Raw genomic sequence first — 18,289 nt, 5'->3', positions numbered from 1 at the left:
TAATGGGTAGCTGATAAGAGTACAGTCTGTGTACATGGGTAAAGATGTCTTACCACCAGCACATGCTCCAGCAGTCCCAGATATCCGGACGCACATTCCTTGCCATAGCGCAGCGCTCTCATCTGGACCTCCATGCTGACCTCTGGGTGGTAGGCAGCTTGCTATGAGACAGACAGACAGACAGACAGAAATTAACGTCTGAACCAAACACTGACAGTACAGGCCAGAGATCTTCAACAGGGGATCTGGGAACCCTAGGGGGTCCTCAGAGTTACTGCAGGATTCATGTTAACGTCTTGACAAATCAGCCTTTTTGTGAAAAACAAAAAACACATTGATGGCAGGCTTACTGGCCTATAGGTAAGATAGCCATCTACAGGCCATTTAGCACGGTACACGGCTAAAGAGGAAACTATTTGGTCCTCCCCTGAGAGAATAGACATTAGTGATCTTTACTTCTGAGTTGGACCAGAACAAAGATTTACACGTTGGGAAGAAACCTCACCGTCCTGACTGAACATGTTTCCAATTATACCAAAGATAGGAGAGAAGTAAATTTTGTTTAAATAAAATACCTATAGTGACGTAAAATTAAGTTTTTAAAAAAAAAAATGTATTCAGTTTGGGAATTCCCCCAATCTCTACAAAGCTAACGTTAGCTGGCTGACTAAACAGGGAGCAGAAATTGTCTGGTTTTTTTGTTTTTTTAATTTTGAGAGCAAATGGCCCTTCAATCTGAATAAAGTATTATTTTATCTTTTATTTTGTTGGTAACCTTTCTTGTATAATTGCAATATTACAATTAGGCATGTAACAATTATTACAAAATTGTCTCATCAACTGTCAACTACTTTACAGAATTGCTGTTTCTATGTTTACCCGCAATATAGTGCTAACATTAACCAAGGCTAGCTTAAGGCGTGGGACTGGTATCAGTTGATTTTGTTTAGATATGCCAAAATAATAATTATATAAGTGATTACTGGTTGGACTATATATTTTTTATTATTATAACAATTGTTAGTTGTTGGCATTTGACCCTGTACACGTTCATAGCAACATAAATGACACGGGAACGGGGGGTGCAGTTAGAACAAATGTTTTGTGATGATAAAGAGGCGTGGTTTACTTCATAGGCTGTGTATTAGTGTTATTATAATATCTGGGTCACATGACAGTGATATATAACAAAACATGTATCCTGGGATTTACTCAACCCCCCCCACCCCCGAGTACCTTGCAGGAGTGCAGCATGTCAGCGATGGCTCTTCTGCTGAGGTTGGCCGTGGCAATGACGTCCTCCTGACGACAAGAATTCCCAGCAGCCACCGCCTTTGCGGTTGCCATGGTGATTCCTTTAGTCGTGCGGATGAACTCCTCTGGCGTGGTCGTCTTTGGTGGGGGGTCAGAACTGCTGAACACCTGTGTGGTAAAACCAGGGACACTGTTGGTGAGAGACTTGATAACCAGAAAACAATACTGGTTGGGGGAGTAACGTTATGTACTTCATTTCTCCCCCTTGGGGGAATATAATTTGTTTTATTCTGCTGTTATGTTTTCTAGATTTACGCACACATTTAACTTGTGATTTAAAAAAGAATGTCAATAAACTATACATGTTGCTTGATATTATACTCATTTTTCAGTGGGGGGCTTAGTTAACTTGAGACCCCTGGGTAAGACACTGAAGGAGAACTAGACGACTAACAGAGAGGACTGTGCAGTACAGCACCAATCTACTGAGTTTGGCAGATCAGTCTTATAATAATTTTTATTTATATAGCACTTTTCAAGAACCAAGCACAAAGTGCTTTCAACATTAAAAGATTTACAGGATATTAATTAGGACGAGAAACCCACGTAATAGTTGTCATTCACAGGGCTACTTTTACTTTTATACTTTAAGTAAATTTCCAAGCCTGTACTTTGTTACTTTTAATTGAGTAATGAAGTTAAATCAGTACTTCTACTTTTACCAGATCATTTTTTAACACAAGTGTCTGTACTTCTACCTGAATACGAGATGTGAGTACTTTTACCATCTCTGGAACTCGGTACCAAGCAAGATCAAAGAATGGAGCAGCTTGGCTGCTTTTAAATTCAAGATGAAATCATGGCTGAAATCAACCCCAATCAAGTAGCCATTCAGCATGAACTCAAACCGCTAATCCTAATGTTGTGAAGTTGTATTGTAGTGGTGTGATTTTATTGCTGGTATGATTTTTGTGGTATTTTAATGCTAATTCTGAAGGTTTTATTGTCTTTCTGTATTTCTCCTGATTGTTCATGATGTTCTGCGAGGTTGTTCTGTATTTGTCCTCTGTATTTGTCCTCTGTATTTGTCCTCTGTATTTGTCCGTAATCTGGCTTGATGACATGAAAATGAGGGTCGCCCTCAATGATCGCTCAGGGATGAAGAATGAATTATGTCGTTATTGTGTTGTTGTCTTTTATTATTGTGTACTGTAGTGTTTTTTTCCTCCTGTTTGACAGCCCAGGGACTGCAGATGAAAATGATCTTAAAGCTAACTCGAGTACTGCTACGGAGCTGTGCATTGTCCCAAATAAACACATAAATAAATATTCAATATTTTTCATATCTAAACATCCCTTTTTGCACCGGGCCACCAGAGAGTAACTTCAGTGCCTAATGATAAAGTCGGATCTTGGCGTTTTTTTTGTAAACCAGAGTGTATTTCACCAGTGTTTCTTACCGTGATTGGGAGCAACTTGGCTATGTGATGCAACTATGTCAAGACTACAGACCATACGCAATGGGGGACTACTCACAGCGAGCTCCTGCTTGATGTGTTCAATTGTGGACTCCAAAGCTCTGGTCCCCTTTGTAGCTTCGTCCTCCACTGCCTTCACCGTCTTCAGGAGCGATGTCACATTGGTTACCATCACCTACAGCAGACACGTCACATCATATGGCCAAGGATTAGACTGACGGCAAGAAAACAGTGCTCATAGATACTTCTTACAGTGATAACTGTCACAAAGAGATCTGTATGCTAATGCGTCGCTGCTAATGAGTCGCTGGACTCAGAGTCAGAAGGTATGGCGTGAAATCAGATCTTGCAATGTAACAAATTGCTTCACGGCACTGCACATTCCGGAACCAGATAACAAGGTAGCGATGGAGTTTTTCACACTTTTGTCATGGCTGAGCTAGCAAAAATGAAACAGAAACTTAGGAAAGCATTGTCAGAGGAACAGAGGAAGAGGAAAGAGCAGACTGACCAAGGGAGGAGTCAGAGCCAATTAAACATAGAAGCTGCTAAATATCTGTTCTGAAGCTGTAGGGGGCGCTCTATAGAGAGACCTGTAAGCAAAAAGGGCAAAAACAGCAAAGAAATAACCATAACTGCATAGCGCCCCTTTAACTGCTACTAATTGGTATCGGCCCTCAAAAAACAGTATGGGTCTAGTGCCAAGTGCTTCTCTAATGGTCGCACAGCATGGGAACCCCCCTCCCAGCATCTTCAAGCAGAGAAGCCTCATGGGGCTCTTGGGGTGTCGTATCTCACCTTAGCGGAGCTCTTGAGCTGCAGCATGCTGGGGTCGTCATGAGGTTTGCCTGCGGCTGCTTTGGTGGCGCTGATGAGGTTGCCCAGAGCTTTGGCCACATCTTTCACCGCATTGATCAGGACCACCTGTAGGAATGTAGAGTCCAAGGTTTCATTTGATGTCCTCACTTTGCGCATTATGTCCTTAAGAGGTCAAAACAACTCAATGGGAGACATAACTACTTGTGTGAGTCTTGAGTAGAAGATGTTCAAATAAGAGACGGGTAGCGTCGACTTTTGTATTAACTTCTTTCAGTTTTGTTCTGATCTATTTAGAAGCTAACTGTGCTTGATAAATATACTGGATGGACAGTAGCTTAAAGATGGTAAATGAACAAATTATTTAATACAATTATGGAATAGTAACTTGATGGATTAATTGACCAGGTTTTGGGTTAAAGGGTTGTATGGCTGTTTCTTACAAAGCAATACACACCTTGATAAGGGTATGGAATTTCAAAAAGGTAAGGACCAGAAAAGCAGTAGATACTACCAAAAAGAGTATCCATTTAGCTTATTCTTACTTTTTCTGAAGTGAAATACTTTGTGTTTTGTATTTTAAGCGTTTGTGTTTCTTTTGGAGACATGTCTGCATGTATTAAAAGAGAGACAAAAACGTCAAAAGGTGACAAGGCTTTAGGTCGCCCTTCAGGTTATTGGAGGCCTAGTTTAACATGCAACTCTATTTTATACATATATAAGAAGTCTTCAACATTTATTAGGCCAAGGACCCATTAGCTGAAAGGGAGACGGAGCCGGACCCCCTTCTACATATATTGTATAAAATAGAGTTGAATATTAACCTAGGCATACAATAACTGCAATAACTGTATCAGTGGGTGGCTCCCTTAGCTATTTGCCAGTTAGCCAATGATCAATGTTGTACATAAAAAAAAAGATTTACAGTATCTTTACCAAGAACATGTATGAATGCATATATATTAATGTATTTTTTTTTTACTATCAAACAATAATTTACCAGCCTCCCTGCAGCAACTCTGAGGACCCCCTTAGGGGTCCATATCTCTGTAATACACTGTGTGTCATCCCTGCTACAGGGGTCCTTGGCCTAATAAATGTTGAATCCTGGTTTAGCATTTGATTTGTTGGGTGAAGTGTCCACTTTGAGCCATGCACGCTAGCTGTTGACGCAGGACCTTATCGTATGCTGAGATTAGAAGTTGGGTCTTAATCTTTTGTCTTCCAACCCACTTTTACAAAGGGTCATTGTGAGGACACACACAGCGGACAAACACGCAGCATATTCCATGCCGACTGTACCTGGGTCTCAGGGTCTTCGGCTCCCAGGCTGGCGGCTCCCAGTTTGACCACATCAGCCAGTTTGGTGATAGTGGCCACCGAGGACTGGGCGGCCTGGGACAGTTTCTCCTGACTGGCTCCGGCGCCGGACACCAGCAGCTTGGTGTCCTCCACCAGAGCCTTGGCTGTCTTCAGGATGTATTCTCTGCACACAAGAAGGTCACACAGTCATAATAACGCGATTAACTGAGTCAGAGTTCAGAGGTCTTTATTATCTTTGGAGGATTCAATATCCATCCAATTGGATTTGGACTTTGCATTCAAGAGTTGGGCAAGTTAACAGCTTTAATTGCAAAAGGGGCAGAATAAAATGTGTACCTGATTGTTTTTGTACTAGGGAGCCTATACGTGGGCCCAGAGGGACGAGGAATAAACTCCTCCCAGCGTGGGTGGTCAGAGCTGGACGAGATTAATCGTGCCTTCTATTAGATGTTTGGGGCGATATGCTTTTGTCACAATACTTTTCCGATACATGGGTGCCGGGTGGATTTGTATTGTGGTTGTCATTCATTGCGATTCGAGAAGAATTGGAATTCGATATTATTAAGTATTGCGATTTTCTATTACTTCTTTAACAACAAAAGTTGAAATATACACTTCTAGAGACAATATATCATGAGACATTCCCTAAGTGCTAATTCTTTTCTAAAATGAACAGGTCAATCAGCTGTAATTCTGCTTTCGCTCTGTTTTCCTAGAAACAGACAGGATGTAGTCGCCATCGGCGGTACCGCACATAAAAATAATATTCAAGTGTATCATTGGTAAAAACTAAAAAATATCAATTACAGAGTTTTGTGTAGGTTTGTGGAAGACTTGTGTGTGTGTGCATATTTGGCGGGGGGTTTAGGTGTTTCCTCAAAAACATTTGATGTTTTTCAATAAAAAAAATATGCAATTTGACATCTACGTTGGAAAAGCAGATAATAAATGAATAAATAACACTTATTAGACACTTAAAGACAAAACTAAAACTTTTATAGCCAAAGGTTTTATTGTTATTATTATTGTTATTTTTTATACGGTTTTTCTCTCTGCCCTGTATTTTTATACCTTTTTTGGAAGCTGCTGAAAACTTCTGCTGGAAATTTCAATTATCTTGCAAGAGTCCTCCCAAAAGGATTGATAAAGAGAAGTCCAAGTCTAAAAAAGTCCAACTACAATCATTAGATCTGAGAAAAGTCCTTTAGTTAGTTTGGTGATTTTCCGCTGTTTAGGGCGCTTTTTGTTGCATTTCACATTCATTTAGCTAAGCTGCTGCCAAAAATGGCTCAGGTGCTACACCTGAGACTTAAATTAAAAAAATGAAAAATCCCGATACATACGATTTTCAGTTTTCTCCCCCCCCCCCATCCATTACACAGGGTCTCTGTAGTGATGGTACCTGTGGTCAGCGAAGGTCTCTGCGTTCTCTCTGTTCAGAGTCCCGGCAGTGGCGAACATGATGGTGGTGTCCAGGTCTGCGATGATTCCAGACACCGCGCTGGCGGCTGTGATGCAGGCCTGGGTGCCACGGTTACCGGCCTGGAGGGACGCCAACACATGGGAGACCTGCGGGAACAACACACACCTGCTGTGAGTGGAAGGTTGGACGTGGCTAGAGCTTGAACAATTCCAGATGTTGCTGTACAATCAATTGTCTCAGAAAATAACTGCGATTAACATTGTAATTGTCTATTTCAGCCACATTTTAAAATGTGTATTAATGCATTACTTTTTAAACAAATTAAAGTTTTGAATGAATGAATGAATTCCAGGATACATCTTTTGTTTTATATGACGTAATAACACAAATACACAGCCTAGTAATCCACGCCTCTTTATCATCATAAAACATGTTCTACAACTGGATCCCCCCCCTCCTTAGGGTTACAACTAGCAATTGAAATTAAAAAAAAAAAAATACATATAGTCTGACCAATAACCACTTATATAATTACAATTTGGCATATCTAAACAAAATCAACAATTACCAGTCCTACTCCTTAAGACCTTAGCTCATGTTAGCAGCGTATTGCAGTTAGAGAATGTATATGCGTGTATATTCAGTACAGGGATTATATTTCTAATATTGAAGTTAAAAAGGATTGAAACAAAGCAGCAGAGTGGTTCCGGTCTGACCTTCTCGGAGACTTTGCGGGCGCTTTCGATCAGCTCTTTCTTGGTGAAGGAGTCGTTGGGGCTGCACTGCAGGGCTCCAGCTTTGGTCACCAGGCCGGTGCAGCTGAAGCCCAGCTCGCCCACCTGCTTCTTAATGTGAGAACCAATCTGGAAACACACACACACACACACACACACACACACAGATGAATCTACACAACAGCACCCAAACGATGGAGTGACATGAGACAAGCGAAGCTGGTGTCACAGGAAGAATTAGAACTGCAATGCTTGCCATTGTTGCTACGGTGATGCACTAGAGTGAAGACGTGCGGCTGCAGTCTGCTCTCCTCGGATACATCAAGAGAGACTTGACTAACGAGTTGGTGCAGGTTGTGCTACATGTTTTACTGCTAAGATGATATGATAAGTAAATATAGCGTCGTGGTGACCGGGCTTTGTATTGGATGGATGGATGGATGGATGGATGGATGGATGGATGGATGGATAGATAGATAGATAGATTAGATGGACTTTATTGATCCCAATTTGGGAACTATCAATGCTACAGCAGCAAAATATAAGACACAGCACACATACAGAATATACAAGAAATCTAAAAACTGTTCAAAAATCTAAAAAAGCTAAAAAATACAAAAGGAAAGAATGTACCAACATGTATACAAGTGGGGAATAAAAAAGTCCAACAATTTAAATAATATTTAAGATGTAAGTGTAAACTATGTTGGTGCAAGTTGCACTTAGTGCAGTATTGTGATGTATGTAATCCTAGGGTCGGTGTTGTAGAATGAAGTATCAGTGTACTGATACTTCATTCCACAACTACTAGCTATCCCCACCTCCCCCATTCCTGTCATCAGGCCCTGTAAAGTGAAGACATGCTCCAGGATCGGGGGGGTGGGGGGGTTGTTATATACCTCATCATTCTCTGCAGTCACGGCAGCATATTTGGCCTCGTTTGCAAGATTTCCAAACTCATTGGTAAGCTGGTTGGCCAATCCGCCGAGGTCATCAGGGTTTGTGTTGGACTTGGTCACCTGAAGAGAAAACACAACAGTTTAGTGATCAGGGCATCTCTCTGGTTTTCACCAGGTAGACACCAGTCACTTTAAGGTATTTAAGGCTTTTATAGATTTTATAGTCTGTGTGACGGGAGTACATTGCACAGATCAAGCCTGACATCAGGCGGGCTTCGCTTCTTAGCTTGTGCACATTGTGTGTTACCATTACGACAACAAACTGCGAGCTAGCTACACGCTGGGCGCGCATGATAAACCGTTATAAAATTGCGATCTCGATTTACCCCTATTCACGATGTAATATTTTAATTAACTTTACATTTTTTTCTTTTTTTAATGACTTTGGTTCTCATTTAATTTTTTACGAGCTGACTGCATCACAAAAGTTTCTACTTTCTTCTGTGAGTTTTAAACAGACTTTAGGGAAAAAAAATCATGGCAGATTATCGTGATAGCAATTCTAAGCTGAAAAACATTGTGATTCATATTTTCCCCCTAAATCGTGAAGGCCTACTACACGCATAACATGTCGAGTTTTTAAGAACATCTGGATCGTGTAACAAGGCAGGCCAGCTTGGTTCCTTCTGTGTAGGATTGTAAAGATTTACAAAGAAAAATTAATAGCATTTGCTATCTAACTGGGAGATTTTGGGACCGAGGGGTGGGATGTTTTGTGCGAAAAGTACACACGGCAATACACTGAGAACTTTAATAGTGTACGTGTGGTGTAGCCAGACCTTAGTCCACAGTGCCTGTAGATTTCGTGATGGCCAAAATTTGGTTAATTAGTTTGAAAGATTCTTTTTAGAGAAATTGCTTTCTACTTTTTTCCAGACATTATACTAATATGGTGGTCACACCTTTGGTCCTCATTTTTTCTAAGCCTCAGTTTTATACCTGTAAGCATGGGGAGGGGCCTAATACACACATAAAGGTGAAGCTTAGACTGCCAGCGGGGTGGGGCCTGACATTTTTACGTTTATATAGTAAATTTGATTTCAGTCCCCAGAACTACTTCAGCCGATCGGATGGTTATGAAAATGCTCACCATCTCCTGCACGGTGACAGCTATGGCCTTGGCCGTCTTAACCATGGTAGTCTGGTAGTCCACGAAGGTGCCTTCAGCTTCAAGAGCCGGCGAGTCTTCCATTTGGTTGATGGCGTCGTTGATGGAGTGCACCATGCCACCCACAGCCCCCGCTGCACTGGCTGCCTCCGCCAGAGTGGCGCCCAGGTCATCCACCGCTTCCTTCATCATCTGCACCGACTCCTCCAGGGCCTCCTGCATGTGTGCTGCCTGCAGGAGGGAAACATCGACAGGGCAATGCTCAAATATTCAAGCAGCGCTACGCAGGGCTGGGTACTGGATTTAATACTTTTTAGGCACCATCTGAGTTGCCTCTCAAGTATTGAATATAAAAACTAATTTCAATAAAAAGGAGTAAATCTCATCAGCCTCAGTGAGCCAATCAGCATGCTTCTAACAAGCATGTCTGTGATTGGATGTTCCACGTCGTAGAGACACACTGGAAAAACTATTTTTTTAGTAGGAGCTGGAAAATAATTTAATTAAATTCTGTCTTAACATTTTAATTCTATATTTTTTAAACTGAAAAGAGTATCGTTTAGGAGCCGGTATCAAAGTCACGGCTATCGGTATTGAACATTTTTTGAACGATACCCAGCCCTAGCACCTACGATTAAATAAAACCAAATGAAATAGAACAAACTCCAATAAAATAATAATATTAATAATGGTACACCAACAGTAACATGGCTTAATAAAATATAGTGGAAGTGTAAATATGTGTTGCGCAATAATTCAATATGGTAATTTATTGTCTTTCAATGGCATCATATCGTGATGAAATCATACATCGAGATATCGTGATATCACAAGCACACACCTATTCAGTTTTCTCAGAAAATCTGTTTTTTTGAGGGAATATCATTTGAAGATTTGAAGATTTGTTTTAACCATTTTTGTGCATGCATGTGAACATAGTCAGTACATAGCTGGACATCTTTTTGTCAACATATCCCCAAGCAAAATATGACATTATATTAAAATACCGGCCATTTTGTATCACCCAATATATAGTGATTCATACACTTTGTAAATATGATGCAAACAATTCTTAAGCTTGATCTGTGTATGCAGTAAAATGACCGCCTAATTGTTGTTTTGGAGCTTCTGAGCAGCAGATAAGACGTCCCCCGCTGAAAATGATGAGCCCCAAATTTGCAATGAGGAGGCCATGACTACAGGGACAGGTAGAGAGGATACCAGAGTAGACAATATGAACTACAGTCATTTAATGTAAGAAAGAGCAGTGCATGACCGTATATTAGAGCAGTGCACTACTTAGGCAGCTACTGATGCTGTAGATGCTGTTGGTGCTATTCACAATGTAACTGTAACCTGAACTGTTGCCTAAAAATTAGTTCAATATGCCCCGTTGTGGAAGACTGGGATACATTTCAAATGCTTTATTTATTTATTAATTTCTGCTTTTGTTAATTTATCAACCTATCCTTGTGGAATAGTGGAAGATTTTTTTGTTAACTTCTCAGCTTAAGTGAATTATTATTTACCCTTTACATTATTTGATGAACCATGGTATTAATAAAAACTACAGGATAGTAAGAGCTGAACTATGGCTTTATTTATCCAATTCCGCCCACCATGGAAAAAGTGGGCCGGTCTTAGGCCTGAAAGTCCCGGGCTGAAAGTGGCCCCACTCTGGCCCTGCTGTGAGCAGAGTAGAGCTGCTGTCGGCTGCTGCTCCTGTGCACATTTTCGCATAGTTATCATTAGATGCGTTGCACGTCTCACACAGATTAAATGCCCAGGGTTAAGGCTGCCGGCGCCACTGACTGTGAGCGTGAATTCAATAAACTCCAAACTAAAACTCTACCTTGGGGTTTCCTCCAGCCTCCTTAGCAGTGTAGAGCATCTGTAGGGCGGACTCGGTCAGGGTTTTGGTCTGGTCTAAGACGGCCATCTGCTGTTGGCTGCTGACAATCTTCGACGCCGTGCCAATGGCTGCCATGATCAGGGGCTCAAAGTAGCTGGCCATCTGAGATACCTGCTCAAATGTGTGTGTGGGGGGGGCAAATTGCAAAACAAAATACGATGATAAGTTTAGGCTTAAACACGTTTGACCAATGCCAACGTAGCACTGATACTATCCTGTGTTTTACCTTGTGTCCCAGCTGGGAGGCCTCGGAGCGAGCAGCCACAGCGACAGGGTCAATCAAGTTACTGATCTCATGGACGGAGGCCGCCATCTGCTCATGGAGATTCTGCAACATATACACATGGAAGAGTCATTAAAGCTATACTGTGTAGTTTCTGTCTGCCACATGAGGAATTGTACGTAACAACAACAACACTGTTGTTACATCCACATGACGCAAGCCTTCTGTGATGCTTGTACAAACTGTTTCTTACACGCACACGGCAGGGCGTGTGTGTGTGTGTTACGGCTGCAGGAAATGAGAAACATACCTGATTGCGATTATTTTGAATGTTATTGGAATTGCAATATGATTCACGATTTTCGAGGGAAGGGCCATTTTTGTACCACTATTCTCATTGGAAAATATCCAAATTAAAAAAATTCTAATGATTATAGTGCGATTTTTGCAAGGCCAACAAAACAAAGATTTTTTTATGTAGAATATGCTCTGTAGGTTGGGACATCTCTGCAGGAACACTACACTTCATTCAGAATGGTTTGAAATATATCCTGCCTTTAACAAATATTGCTATTTGTATGTTGCAGTACTCCATACTGCAATTTTGATCAAATTGCAAATAATTGTGCAGCCCTAGTGAGTTTGTGTGTGTGTGTGTGTGGTTTACCTCCATGGAAATGTCCTCTCGGGGTGTTAGATGCTGGCTTATGGCAGCCAGAGAGGCCTGGTCCACCTCGCGGATGCAGCCGTTCAGCACCTCAATAGCATCATCGCATTCTCTCTGGCCGGGAGCCTTTTCTCTGCACAACACAACAACACACACCAGATTTATGAAGAGTGCGCACGATGAAGAGTGGCTGGGATATTAAAACAATGGGGCGCGTTGAGACTCTTACAACCCCTCAAGTCTAACTGTCAGAATCAGTATAAAATGTGGAATGTTCCTCAACACTCTCCAGTCATCACCAGGGTTTCCTGGCTCAGAACAGGCCCGGGGGGGGGGGGGGGGGGGGGGGGGGATAAAACCCCAATTAACAAAATTGGTTCAAAAAATATTGATTTTTAAATACGTCACCGGGAGATTTCGGTATACAGCCTGACTCTGGAGATAAAAGTGAGATTAGCTCTCATATTCAAGTTTATGTTCTGCTTATTAAATGGATGTTTCGGTAAATTGTTCATAACACATTCAGAGAGGATTTGAATTGCTATTTTTATTCCGTATTCTTATCGTTTTAGCCAAAAATTCCTCTATGCAGGAAAAACCCCTGCTAACTTTTCCAGGTCATGTGTAACAGACTCCAGACATTCCTCTAGCTCTAACTGTCAATCTGCAACAGATGTTGCTGATCTGTTGCAATATCATCATCATCATCATCATCATACAAGTCTATATTCACCAGTGGTGGAAGTTGTAATCAGATCCTTTACTTAAGTAAAAGTACTAATATCACACTGTAAAAATAGTCTGTTCCAACTGAAAATGTCTCTTAAGTAAAAATATGTAAATATCATCAGGAAAAAGTACTTAAAGTATTAAAAGTAAAAGTATTTAATGCAGAAAAATCCTCCCATTTTAGAAAGTGTAAAGGAACAGTTGTGTCTAATCATTTAAACTGGACTTGTAGGCTGTTATATTGTTGACTAGTTTCATTTATAATAAAACATTTTAGAAACTACATGTGTTTTGGGTGCAGAAATCTTCATGCGTAAAGTAACTAGTAACTAAAGTAACTAGTAACTAAAGCTGTCAGATGAATGTAGTGGAATATTTCTCTCTGAAATGTAGCGGAGTAGAAGTAGAAAGTGGCATGAAAAGAAAAGAAGTACTAGTACCGTAAATCTGTACTTAAGTAAAGTTGAGAAAATATACTTGAGAAAATATATTTAATACTATTAATATTCATACACAAATGAAGTAAACTTCAGCCTGACAGTCGATCACCAAAAAACCTTCATTCTCTCTTTTTCGTTTTTAATTGTATTTACTATCAAGAAGAAGTTAAAAGAGACAAAAATGTAAGTGGAACTAAGGAGTTGCAAATACTAAAGATGCAATAACGTTGGTGCTGGCGCCGCTAAATGTGGAAGTAGCAATGAGTCCAACAAATCAAAGGTTAATCAGAGTAGAAGAGATGTGAGAGAAGGTGGGAGGCAGGCCAGCCAGGAGCAGGAGATGAGGCCGTTAGTTGGCATTTTATGAAAAGAAAAAGTACAACTTGTGTGATGTCAGCTTGTTAAATGTGAATATGTTCTAGTTTCTTCTCTCCTCTGGGACTTGTCATTGACATGTCTTTGAGTTGTGGACAAAACAAGACATTTGAGGACGTAATCTTGGGCTTTGGGAAACACTGATCCACATTTTTCACCATTTGAGAGACGAGACAACTAATCCATTCATCCAGAAAACTATCTGCAGATTAATCGAGAAGGAAAATAATCAGTATTGTCAGCCCTGGTGGAGTTTACCTCATGTTGGTGATGAGTTTCTTGATGGAGTCAGACACAGTCCTGGAGTGTCCAGCCAGCACGGACCACTTGGGGGGGTCTTTGGGGTTGACAGCCAGGGAGCGGGCAGTCTGGATCAGGCCGGTCGAGCTCTCCAGCATCGCCTTGGCTGCTGCCACGATGGGCTCCATGGCTGCATGGCCCTGAGAGAAAGGAGTGGAAATTAATTTGGAGGAAACTGACTTGCTAGAGTTAGATAAACTATGACTCTGGTATCGGTAAGCCTTATTTAAAAGAAATCCCTGTGAACCAGAACCTCAGATTTCTGTTTGGAACGCTCCGGTTTCAAAGGTTTTTTCTTCTCTCAGCCCGGAGTGATGTCATACCGATTTTATATATGGTCATCTGCTGCAGGCACGTTACTGCACTGTTTACATTACATACACTGCTACATGTAGCTACATGCTAACGTCAGGTAGGACTGTTAGAACGAATTCCAAAAGTCAAATAGAATTTGAATAGCAAAAAAACCAATAGTATTCAAAAGCTGAAATTATTATGCATATGTTGGCTAACGTTAGCTAATCTCCAAGTATCACTAAACTTGCACTTCCTCATAGCTGAAGAATAAAATCCGAAACAGACACACGCCTACAACACTAAAAGCTGATTGGCTGCAATACAAGTTGCATCAAGTCTTTAATGACCGTCAGCTATGACACTGACATTGGGGCGACTCTCCAGTTTTTTTTTAAAATTTGGACTGCGGTATCCATTTTAAATGCTACCTGTCGGTATTACATATTGCATCCTTAAGGGAAGTTTGGGGTCCCCTACTGGAGCTGCTGCCCCCGCGACCCGATACCGGATAAGCGGTTGAAGATGGATGGATGGATCCTTAATGTTATTGGTGCCCGCCAAGTATTGGGGATGCACAATATTAGGAAAATATGCAATGTGGGAATATGTTTTTGAACATTGCGGTAATTATATTACTTGCAATAAATAAAGTGATATTAAACTGTGTTCAGTTCTGCTGCTAAAATACAACAAATTATGTTGAATTAAAAAAATTGAAAGGAAATCCTTTCCGACTTTCTTTTATTGAACTTATTAAACATTACATTTGACATAAAAGGCACCACTGAATCAAATAAAACAGTTACATTTTAACCTAGAAGAACCCATGGTAGGTTTTTAGCTCATACTAACACAAAAAATCTCTTGTCTTTCGCGATATGTGCCAGCCTTTTGCGATATGTATATTGAGACAGTTTATATCACAATGACTATAAAAAAAACAATATTTTGTGCAGCCCTACAAAATACAAACCCTTAATAGTGCTTCCCCTTACTTACGGACTCACCGGCATTCAATGAGCACAAAACAGGGAAACAAGTCTACCACATGTCCCCTCTGGGGATCAGTTGAAGTTATCTTAATTATTTAGAGCAGACAATGACTGATCATCTGTCAGATCCTGCTCTCCATGCATGTCTGATTGAACGTACCCGTGTAGGTGCTGACATACCTCGGGGCTGATCTGAGCGGGAATGCTGGCGAACTCTGGGTTGGAGGCGAAGGCAGTTAGGTTGTCCACAGCTTCTATCAGAGGACCAGTGGCTGCCTTACACTTCTCTCTGTTCTCCTTGTTGAAGGCTCCATCCAAGGCCTGCAATGACGGTTTAGTCACATTTATGCAGATTGCATTGCTATTAAAGCTGTGTATTGCTGCTGATTTCCAGAACCGATTTGATTCAAATTTGCAAGGTCCTGATTTGACTTCAGATTCAATTCAATTAGAGATACTGCAGTTACAGCACCCATTTTGCTTGGATAAGAAAGACATTCTCAGAGCACATCTACTGTAAATAGACTGGGAGAAATCAAATATCTTGATATTTTTGACCAAATACCTCAATATCAATATTACGATGATGTTGTAGGGTTGACTTTTGGTGCTTTCACAAAATATTTTTACAATGAGATTTGTGACAAATAATCGCCAACAATGTGGATATTATGACAAAGTGGATAAAGGTAAATAACAGAACTACAAAATCAGTCTGGAAAGTTCAGAAAATGACATCCCTTTACTGTGATGCAGAAGACAACACTTGTATTACGATATACAAAATCTGAGACAATATCTAGTCTCATATCACAATATCAACATAATATAGAGATATTGCCCAGCCCCAGCTGTAAAAGTAGCAATGTTAACATTAAGAATTGACCCCAGCTTATAATGGGAGCCCAGTGCTAAGACATGCTAATCAGACATTTTCACATGCTTTTCATTTAATTGATGAAGTACTACTAACCTTTATGGACTTGACCAGATTGGCAGTGGTGTTGGCCACCTCTTTGGCTGACTGGACAAACTGCCTCTTGGCAACCGGATTGGGAGTCTTGGAGGAGGCCAGGCGGCAGGCGTTACACAGCGCCGAGGTGTGTTTGGCCACGATGGTGGCGGCAGAGAGCACCTGGGCAGAAAAACACATGTGTTCAACCACACACCAATCAATCAATCAACATTTAATCATATTAGGGATCAACTGCCTTTTTTAAGGCTGATACGATTATTAGTAGTTAACGAAACCAATAACCGATATTTGGAACCAATATATATCTACATTTACAGTGAAAATTTAAATCTTTAAGTCAAAATTTAAGATTTTGGAATGTTACAACTCCCAACACAAAACTTTGTTTAAATGCTCAATTATTTAAAAAATGAGAAACTTCCAACATAATGCCCAGCAACAAAGAGTCAGATAGTGTTGTAGGTGGGACATTAAGCCGAGCCAACGTAGAACACCTTTTAATTCATTGACGTTAATCGGTTATCAGGAAAATATAACGCTGATAGAGATAATCTGCAAACTGTCAAAAAATGGTTCGATATTCATCCAGGGCCGATAATCGGTCTATCCCTTACTTATATAGCGCTTTACAGCACCCAGCAGGTATCCAAGGTGCTTTACATCGAGGACCAAGAATAAAACAGCATAACAATAAAAAGAATTAAACATAGAATACAGTAAAATCAGTAAAAGGTTATATAACAACCGGAGGTGAGGGAAAATCTCTCACCGCTACATGTTTTAAAGGTGCAGTGAGTTCTGCTCTTGTTGATATTTGAACTGCCAATCAAATCCAGCATGTACCTGAGACTGGGTGCAGGCTGGGTCCACCAGGTTCTGGCAGGCCATCTGGATGGACTGATTAGCCCGGGCAAACTGAGCTGGGTCCACCAGGCCCTTCTGGCCTGCTGAACTGTTGGGGTCTGATACTCCCACCAGATAGGCAGCCTGGAGATCAACAACACTGGTCAGTTTACATTGTGGGAAGTATTACAAGAGCACATATTATAAAACCCAACCAAACCCCACTACGTTGTTTGTCTCTGAGTCAGGGGTTGCCAACCTTTACCATCAAAAGAGCCATTATTAGTAACAAAAATTAAATCGGTCTGGAGCGACAGAACACATTTGAGCCTTATGATGAATCTAACAGTGTATTTAGTCTAAATTATCCCATCACCATTCCTAATAGGTCTAAATGAGCATGTATTGATATGCTGATGTTTGCAGCCATCTGATCCAATTCTTAAAAGTCTCTCTCTCATGCACAGTTGGATACTTCCAAATGCCGTGTGCTTGTTGTGGAAATGACTTAAAATATTTATGTTTATATCTATCAAGCCATAGCTAGTCTTAAGACCACTATTGAGGTTCGGCAATATTTTGGGAATAAGGCGCTGGGCTATAGCCATGTATAGGCTTCGACCAGAATCTTAGTTGAGTGAAATGTTAGGTGGCCTAATGGAGAATGGAGAAGAAACTGAAATGCCATGAGGGTCCACCGAGTCTACATGCAAGACTTTGAGCAGACTGGACTTGCACTCTAGTCTAGTCAGAAAATGTGGGTTTTGTTTATATTGCAATTTAAAAAAATAAAACAGCGTCACGCAACGAACGATTGATGATGATAGTGAGGGTCCACAGATTCTACATGCAAAGTTAAATACAGATCAGGCTGGCGGCCTAGGAGGAGTTTCACAAAAGTAGCATAAAAAAAAAAAAAAAAAAAAAAAAAAGTAAAGCGATTTTATGAAAAAAAAGTTTACCTGTACAGCTGCTTCAGTCAGACCACACAGAGCTTTGGAGCCACCACTGACTGAATCCCCAAACTCTGGCAGGTTGGAGTTCTTGGCATGGTGGGAAATGCCAGCCATGGACTCACCAAGGACCTGTTGACAGGAAACCAGATTCACACCAGAGACACGGTTTAGTTTGGAGAAGGTTTTCATCGTGTCTTTAGATGTTCTTTATGGTGACCAATCCACTGAGCAAACTGGGATTAAGACAAAACGTCAGAAGCAAAGAGATACAGTTGTGTTCAAAATAGTAGCCGTCCAACATCACTAACCTCATAAATCTTATTTTTTGGTAGAAATGATATTTCTACATAATTTACTAGTAAGTGTTGTAGAAAACCAACAGAGCCAACAGTCTTGACACGCATGCTGCTCATTCTGTGGAATTGAATCTGGAATTAAAAGAGCCATGTCTAAAATAATAGTGTTCAATTAGTGAGGTGATTGA

At 40.7% G+C, this 18,289-nt stretch overlaps 1 protein-coding gene across 2 annotated transcripts in view; it reads right to left on the bottom strand.

The window, feature by feature from the left end:
• Positions 1-18,289, bottom strand: part of tln1 (talin 1) — a 113,507-nt gene that overhangs the window by 19,840 nt on the left and 75,378 nt on the right. For both annotated transcript variants that reach the window (XM_032540168.1, XM_032540169.1), the window contains 17 exons: positions 17,812-17,934; positions 16,850-16,993; positions 16,004-16,165; positions 15,211-15,351; positions 13,700-13,881; positions 11,898-12,030; positions 11,234-11,335; positions 10,948-11,118; positions 9,078-9,326; positions 7,928-8,047; positions 7,011-7,157; positions 6,274-6,440; positions 4,851-5,034; positions 3,531-3,656; positions 2,791-2,907; positions 1,237-1,422; positions 54-161 (listed from right to left, as the gene is read on the bottom strand). In XM_032540168.1, coding sequence (XP_032396059.1) covers positions 54-161; positions 1,237-1,422; positions 2,791-2,907; positions 3,531-3,656; positions 4,851-5,034; positions 6,274-6,440; positions 7,011-7,157; positions 7,928-8,047; positions 9,078-9,326; positions 10,948-11,118; positions 11,234-11,335; positions 11,898-12,030; positions 13,700-13,881; positions 15,211-15,351; positions 16,004-16,165; positions 16,850-16,993; positions 17,812-17,934 — 2,562 coding nt within the window. The remainder of the gene's footprint in view (positions 1-53; positions 162-1,236; positions 1,423-2,790; positions 2,908-3,530; positions 3,657-4,850; positions 5,035-6,273; positions 6,441-7,010; positions 7,158-7,927; positions 8,048-9,077; positions 9,327-10,947; positions 11,119-11,233; positions 11,336-11,897; positions 12,031-13,699; positions 13,882-15,210; positions 15,352-16,003; positions 16,166-16,849; positions 16,994-17,811; positions 17,935-18,289) is intronic.

The sequence above is a fragment of the Etheostoma spectabile genome, chromosome 16 (assembly GCF_008692095.1).
Source record: "Etheostoma spectabile isolate EspeVRDwgs_2016 chromosome 16, UIUC_Espe_1.0, whole genome shotgun sequence".
Lineage (NCBI taxonomy): Eukaryota > Metazoa > Chordata > Actinopteri > Perciformes > Percidae > Etheostoma > Etheostoma spectabile.
Note: the sequence above shows the minus strand (reverse complement) of the source record. Positions and strands in the feature narration are given on the sequence as shown.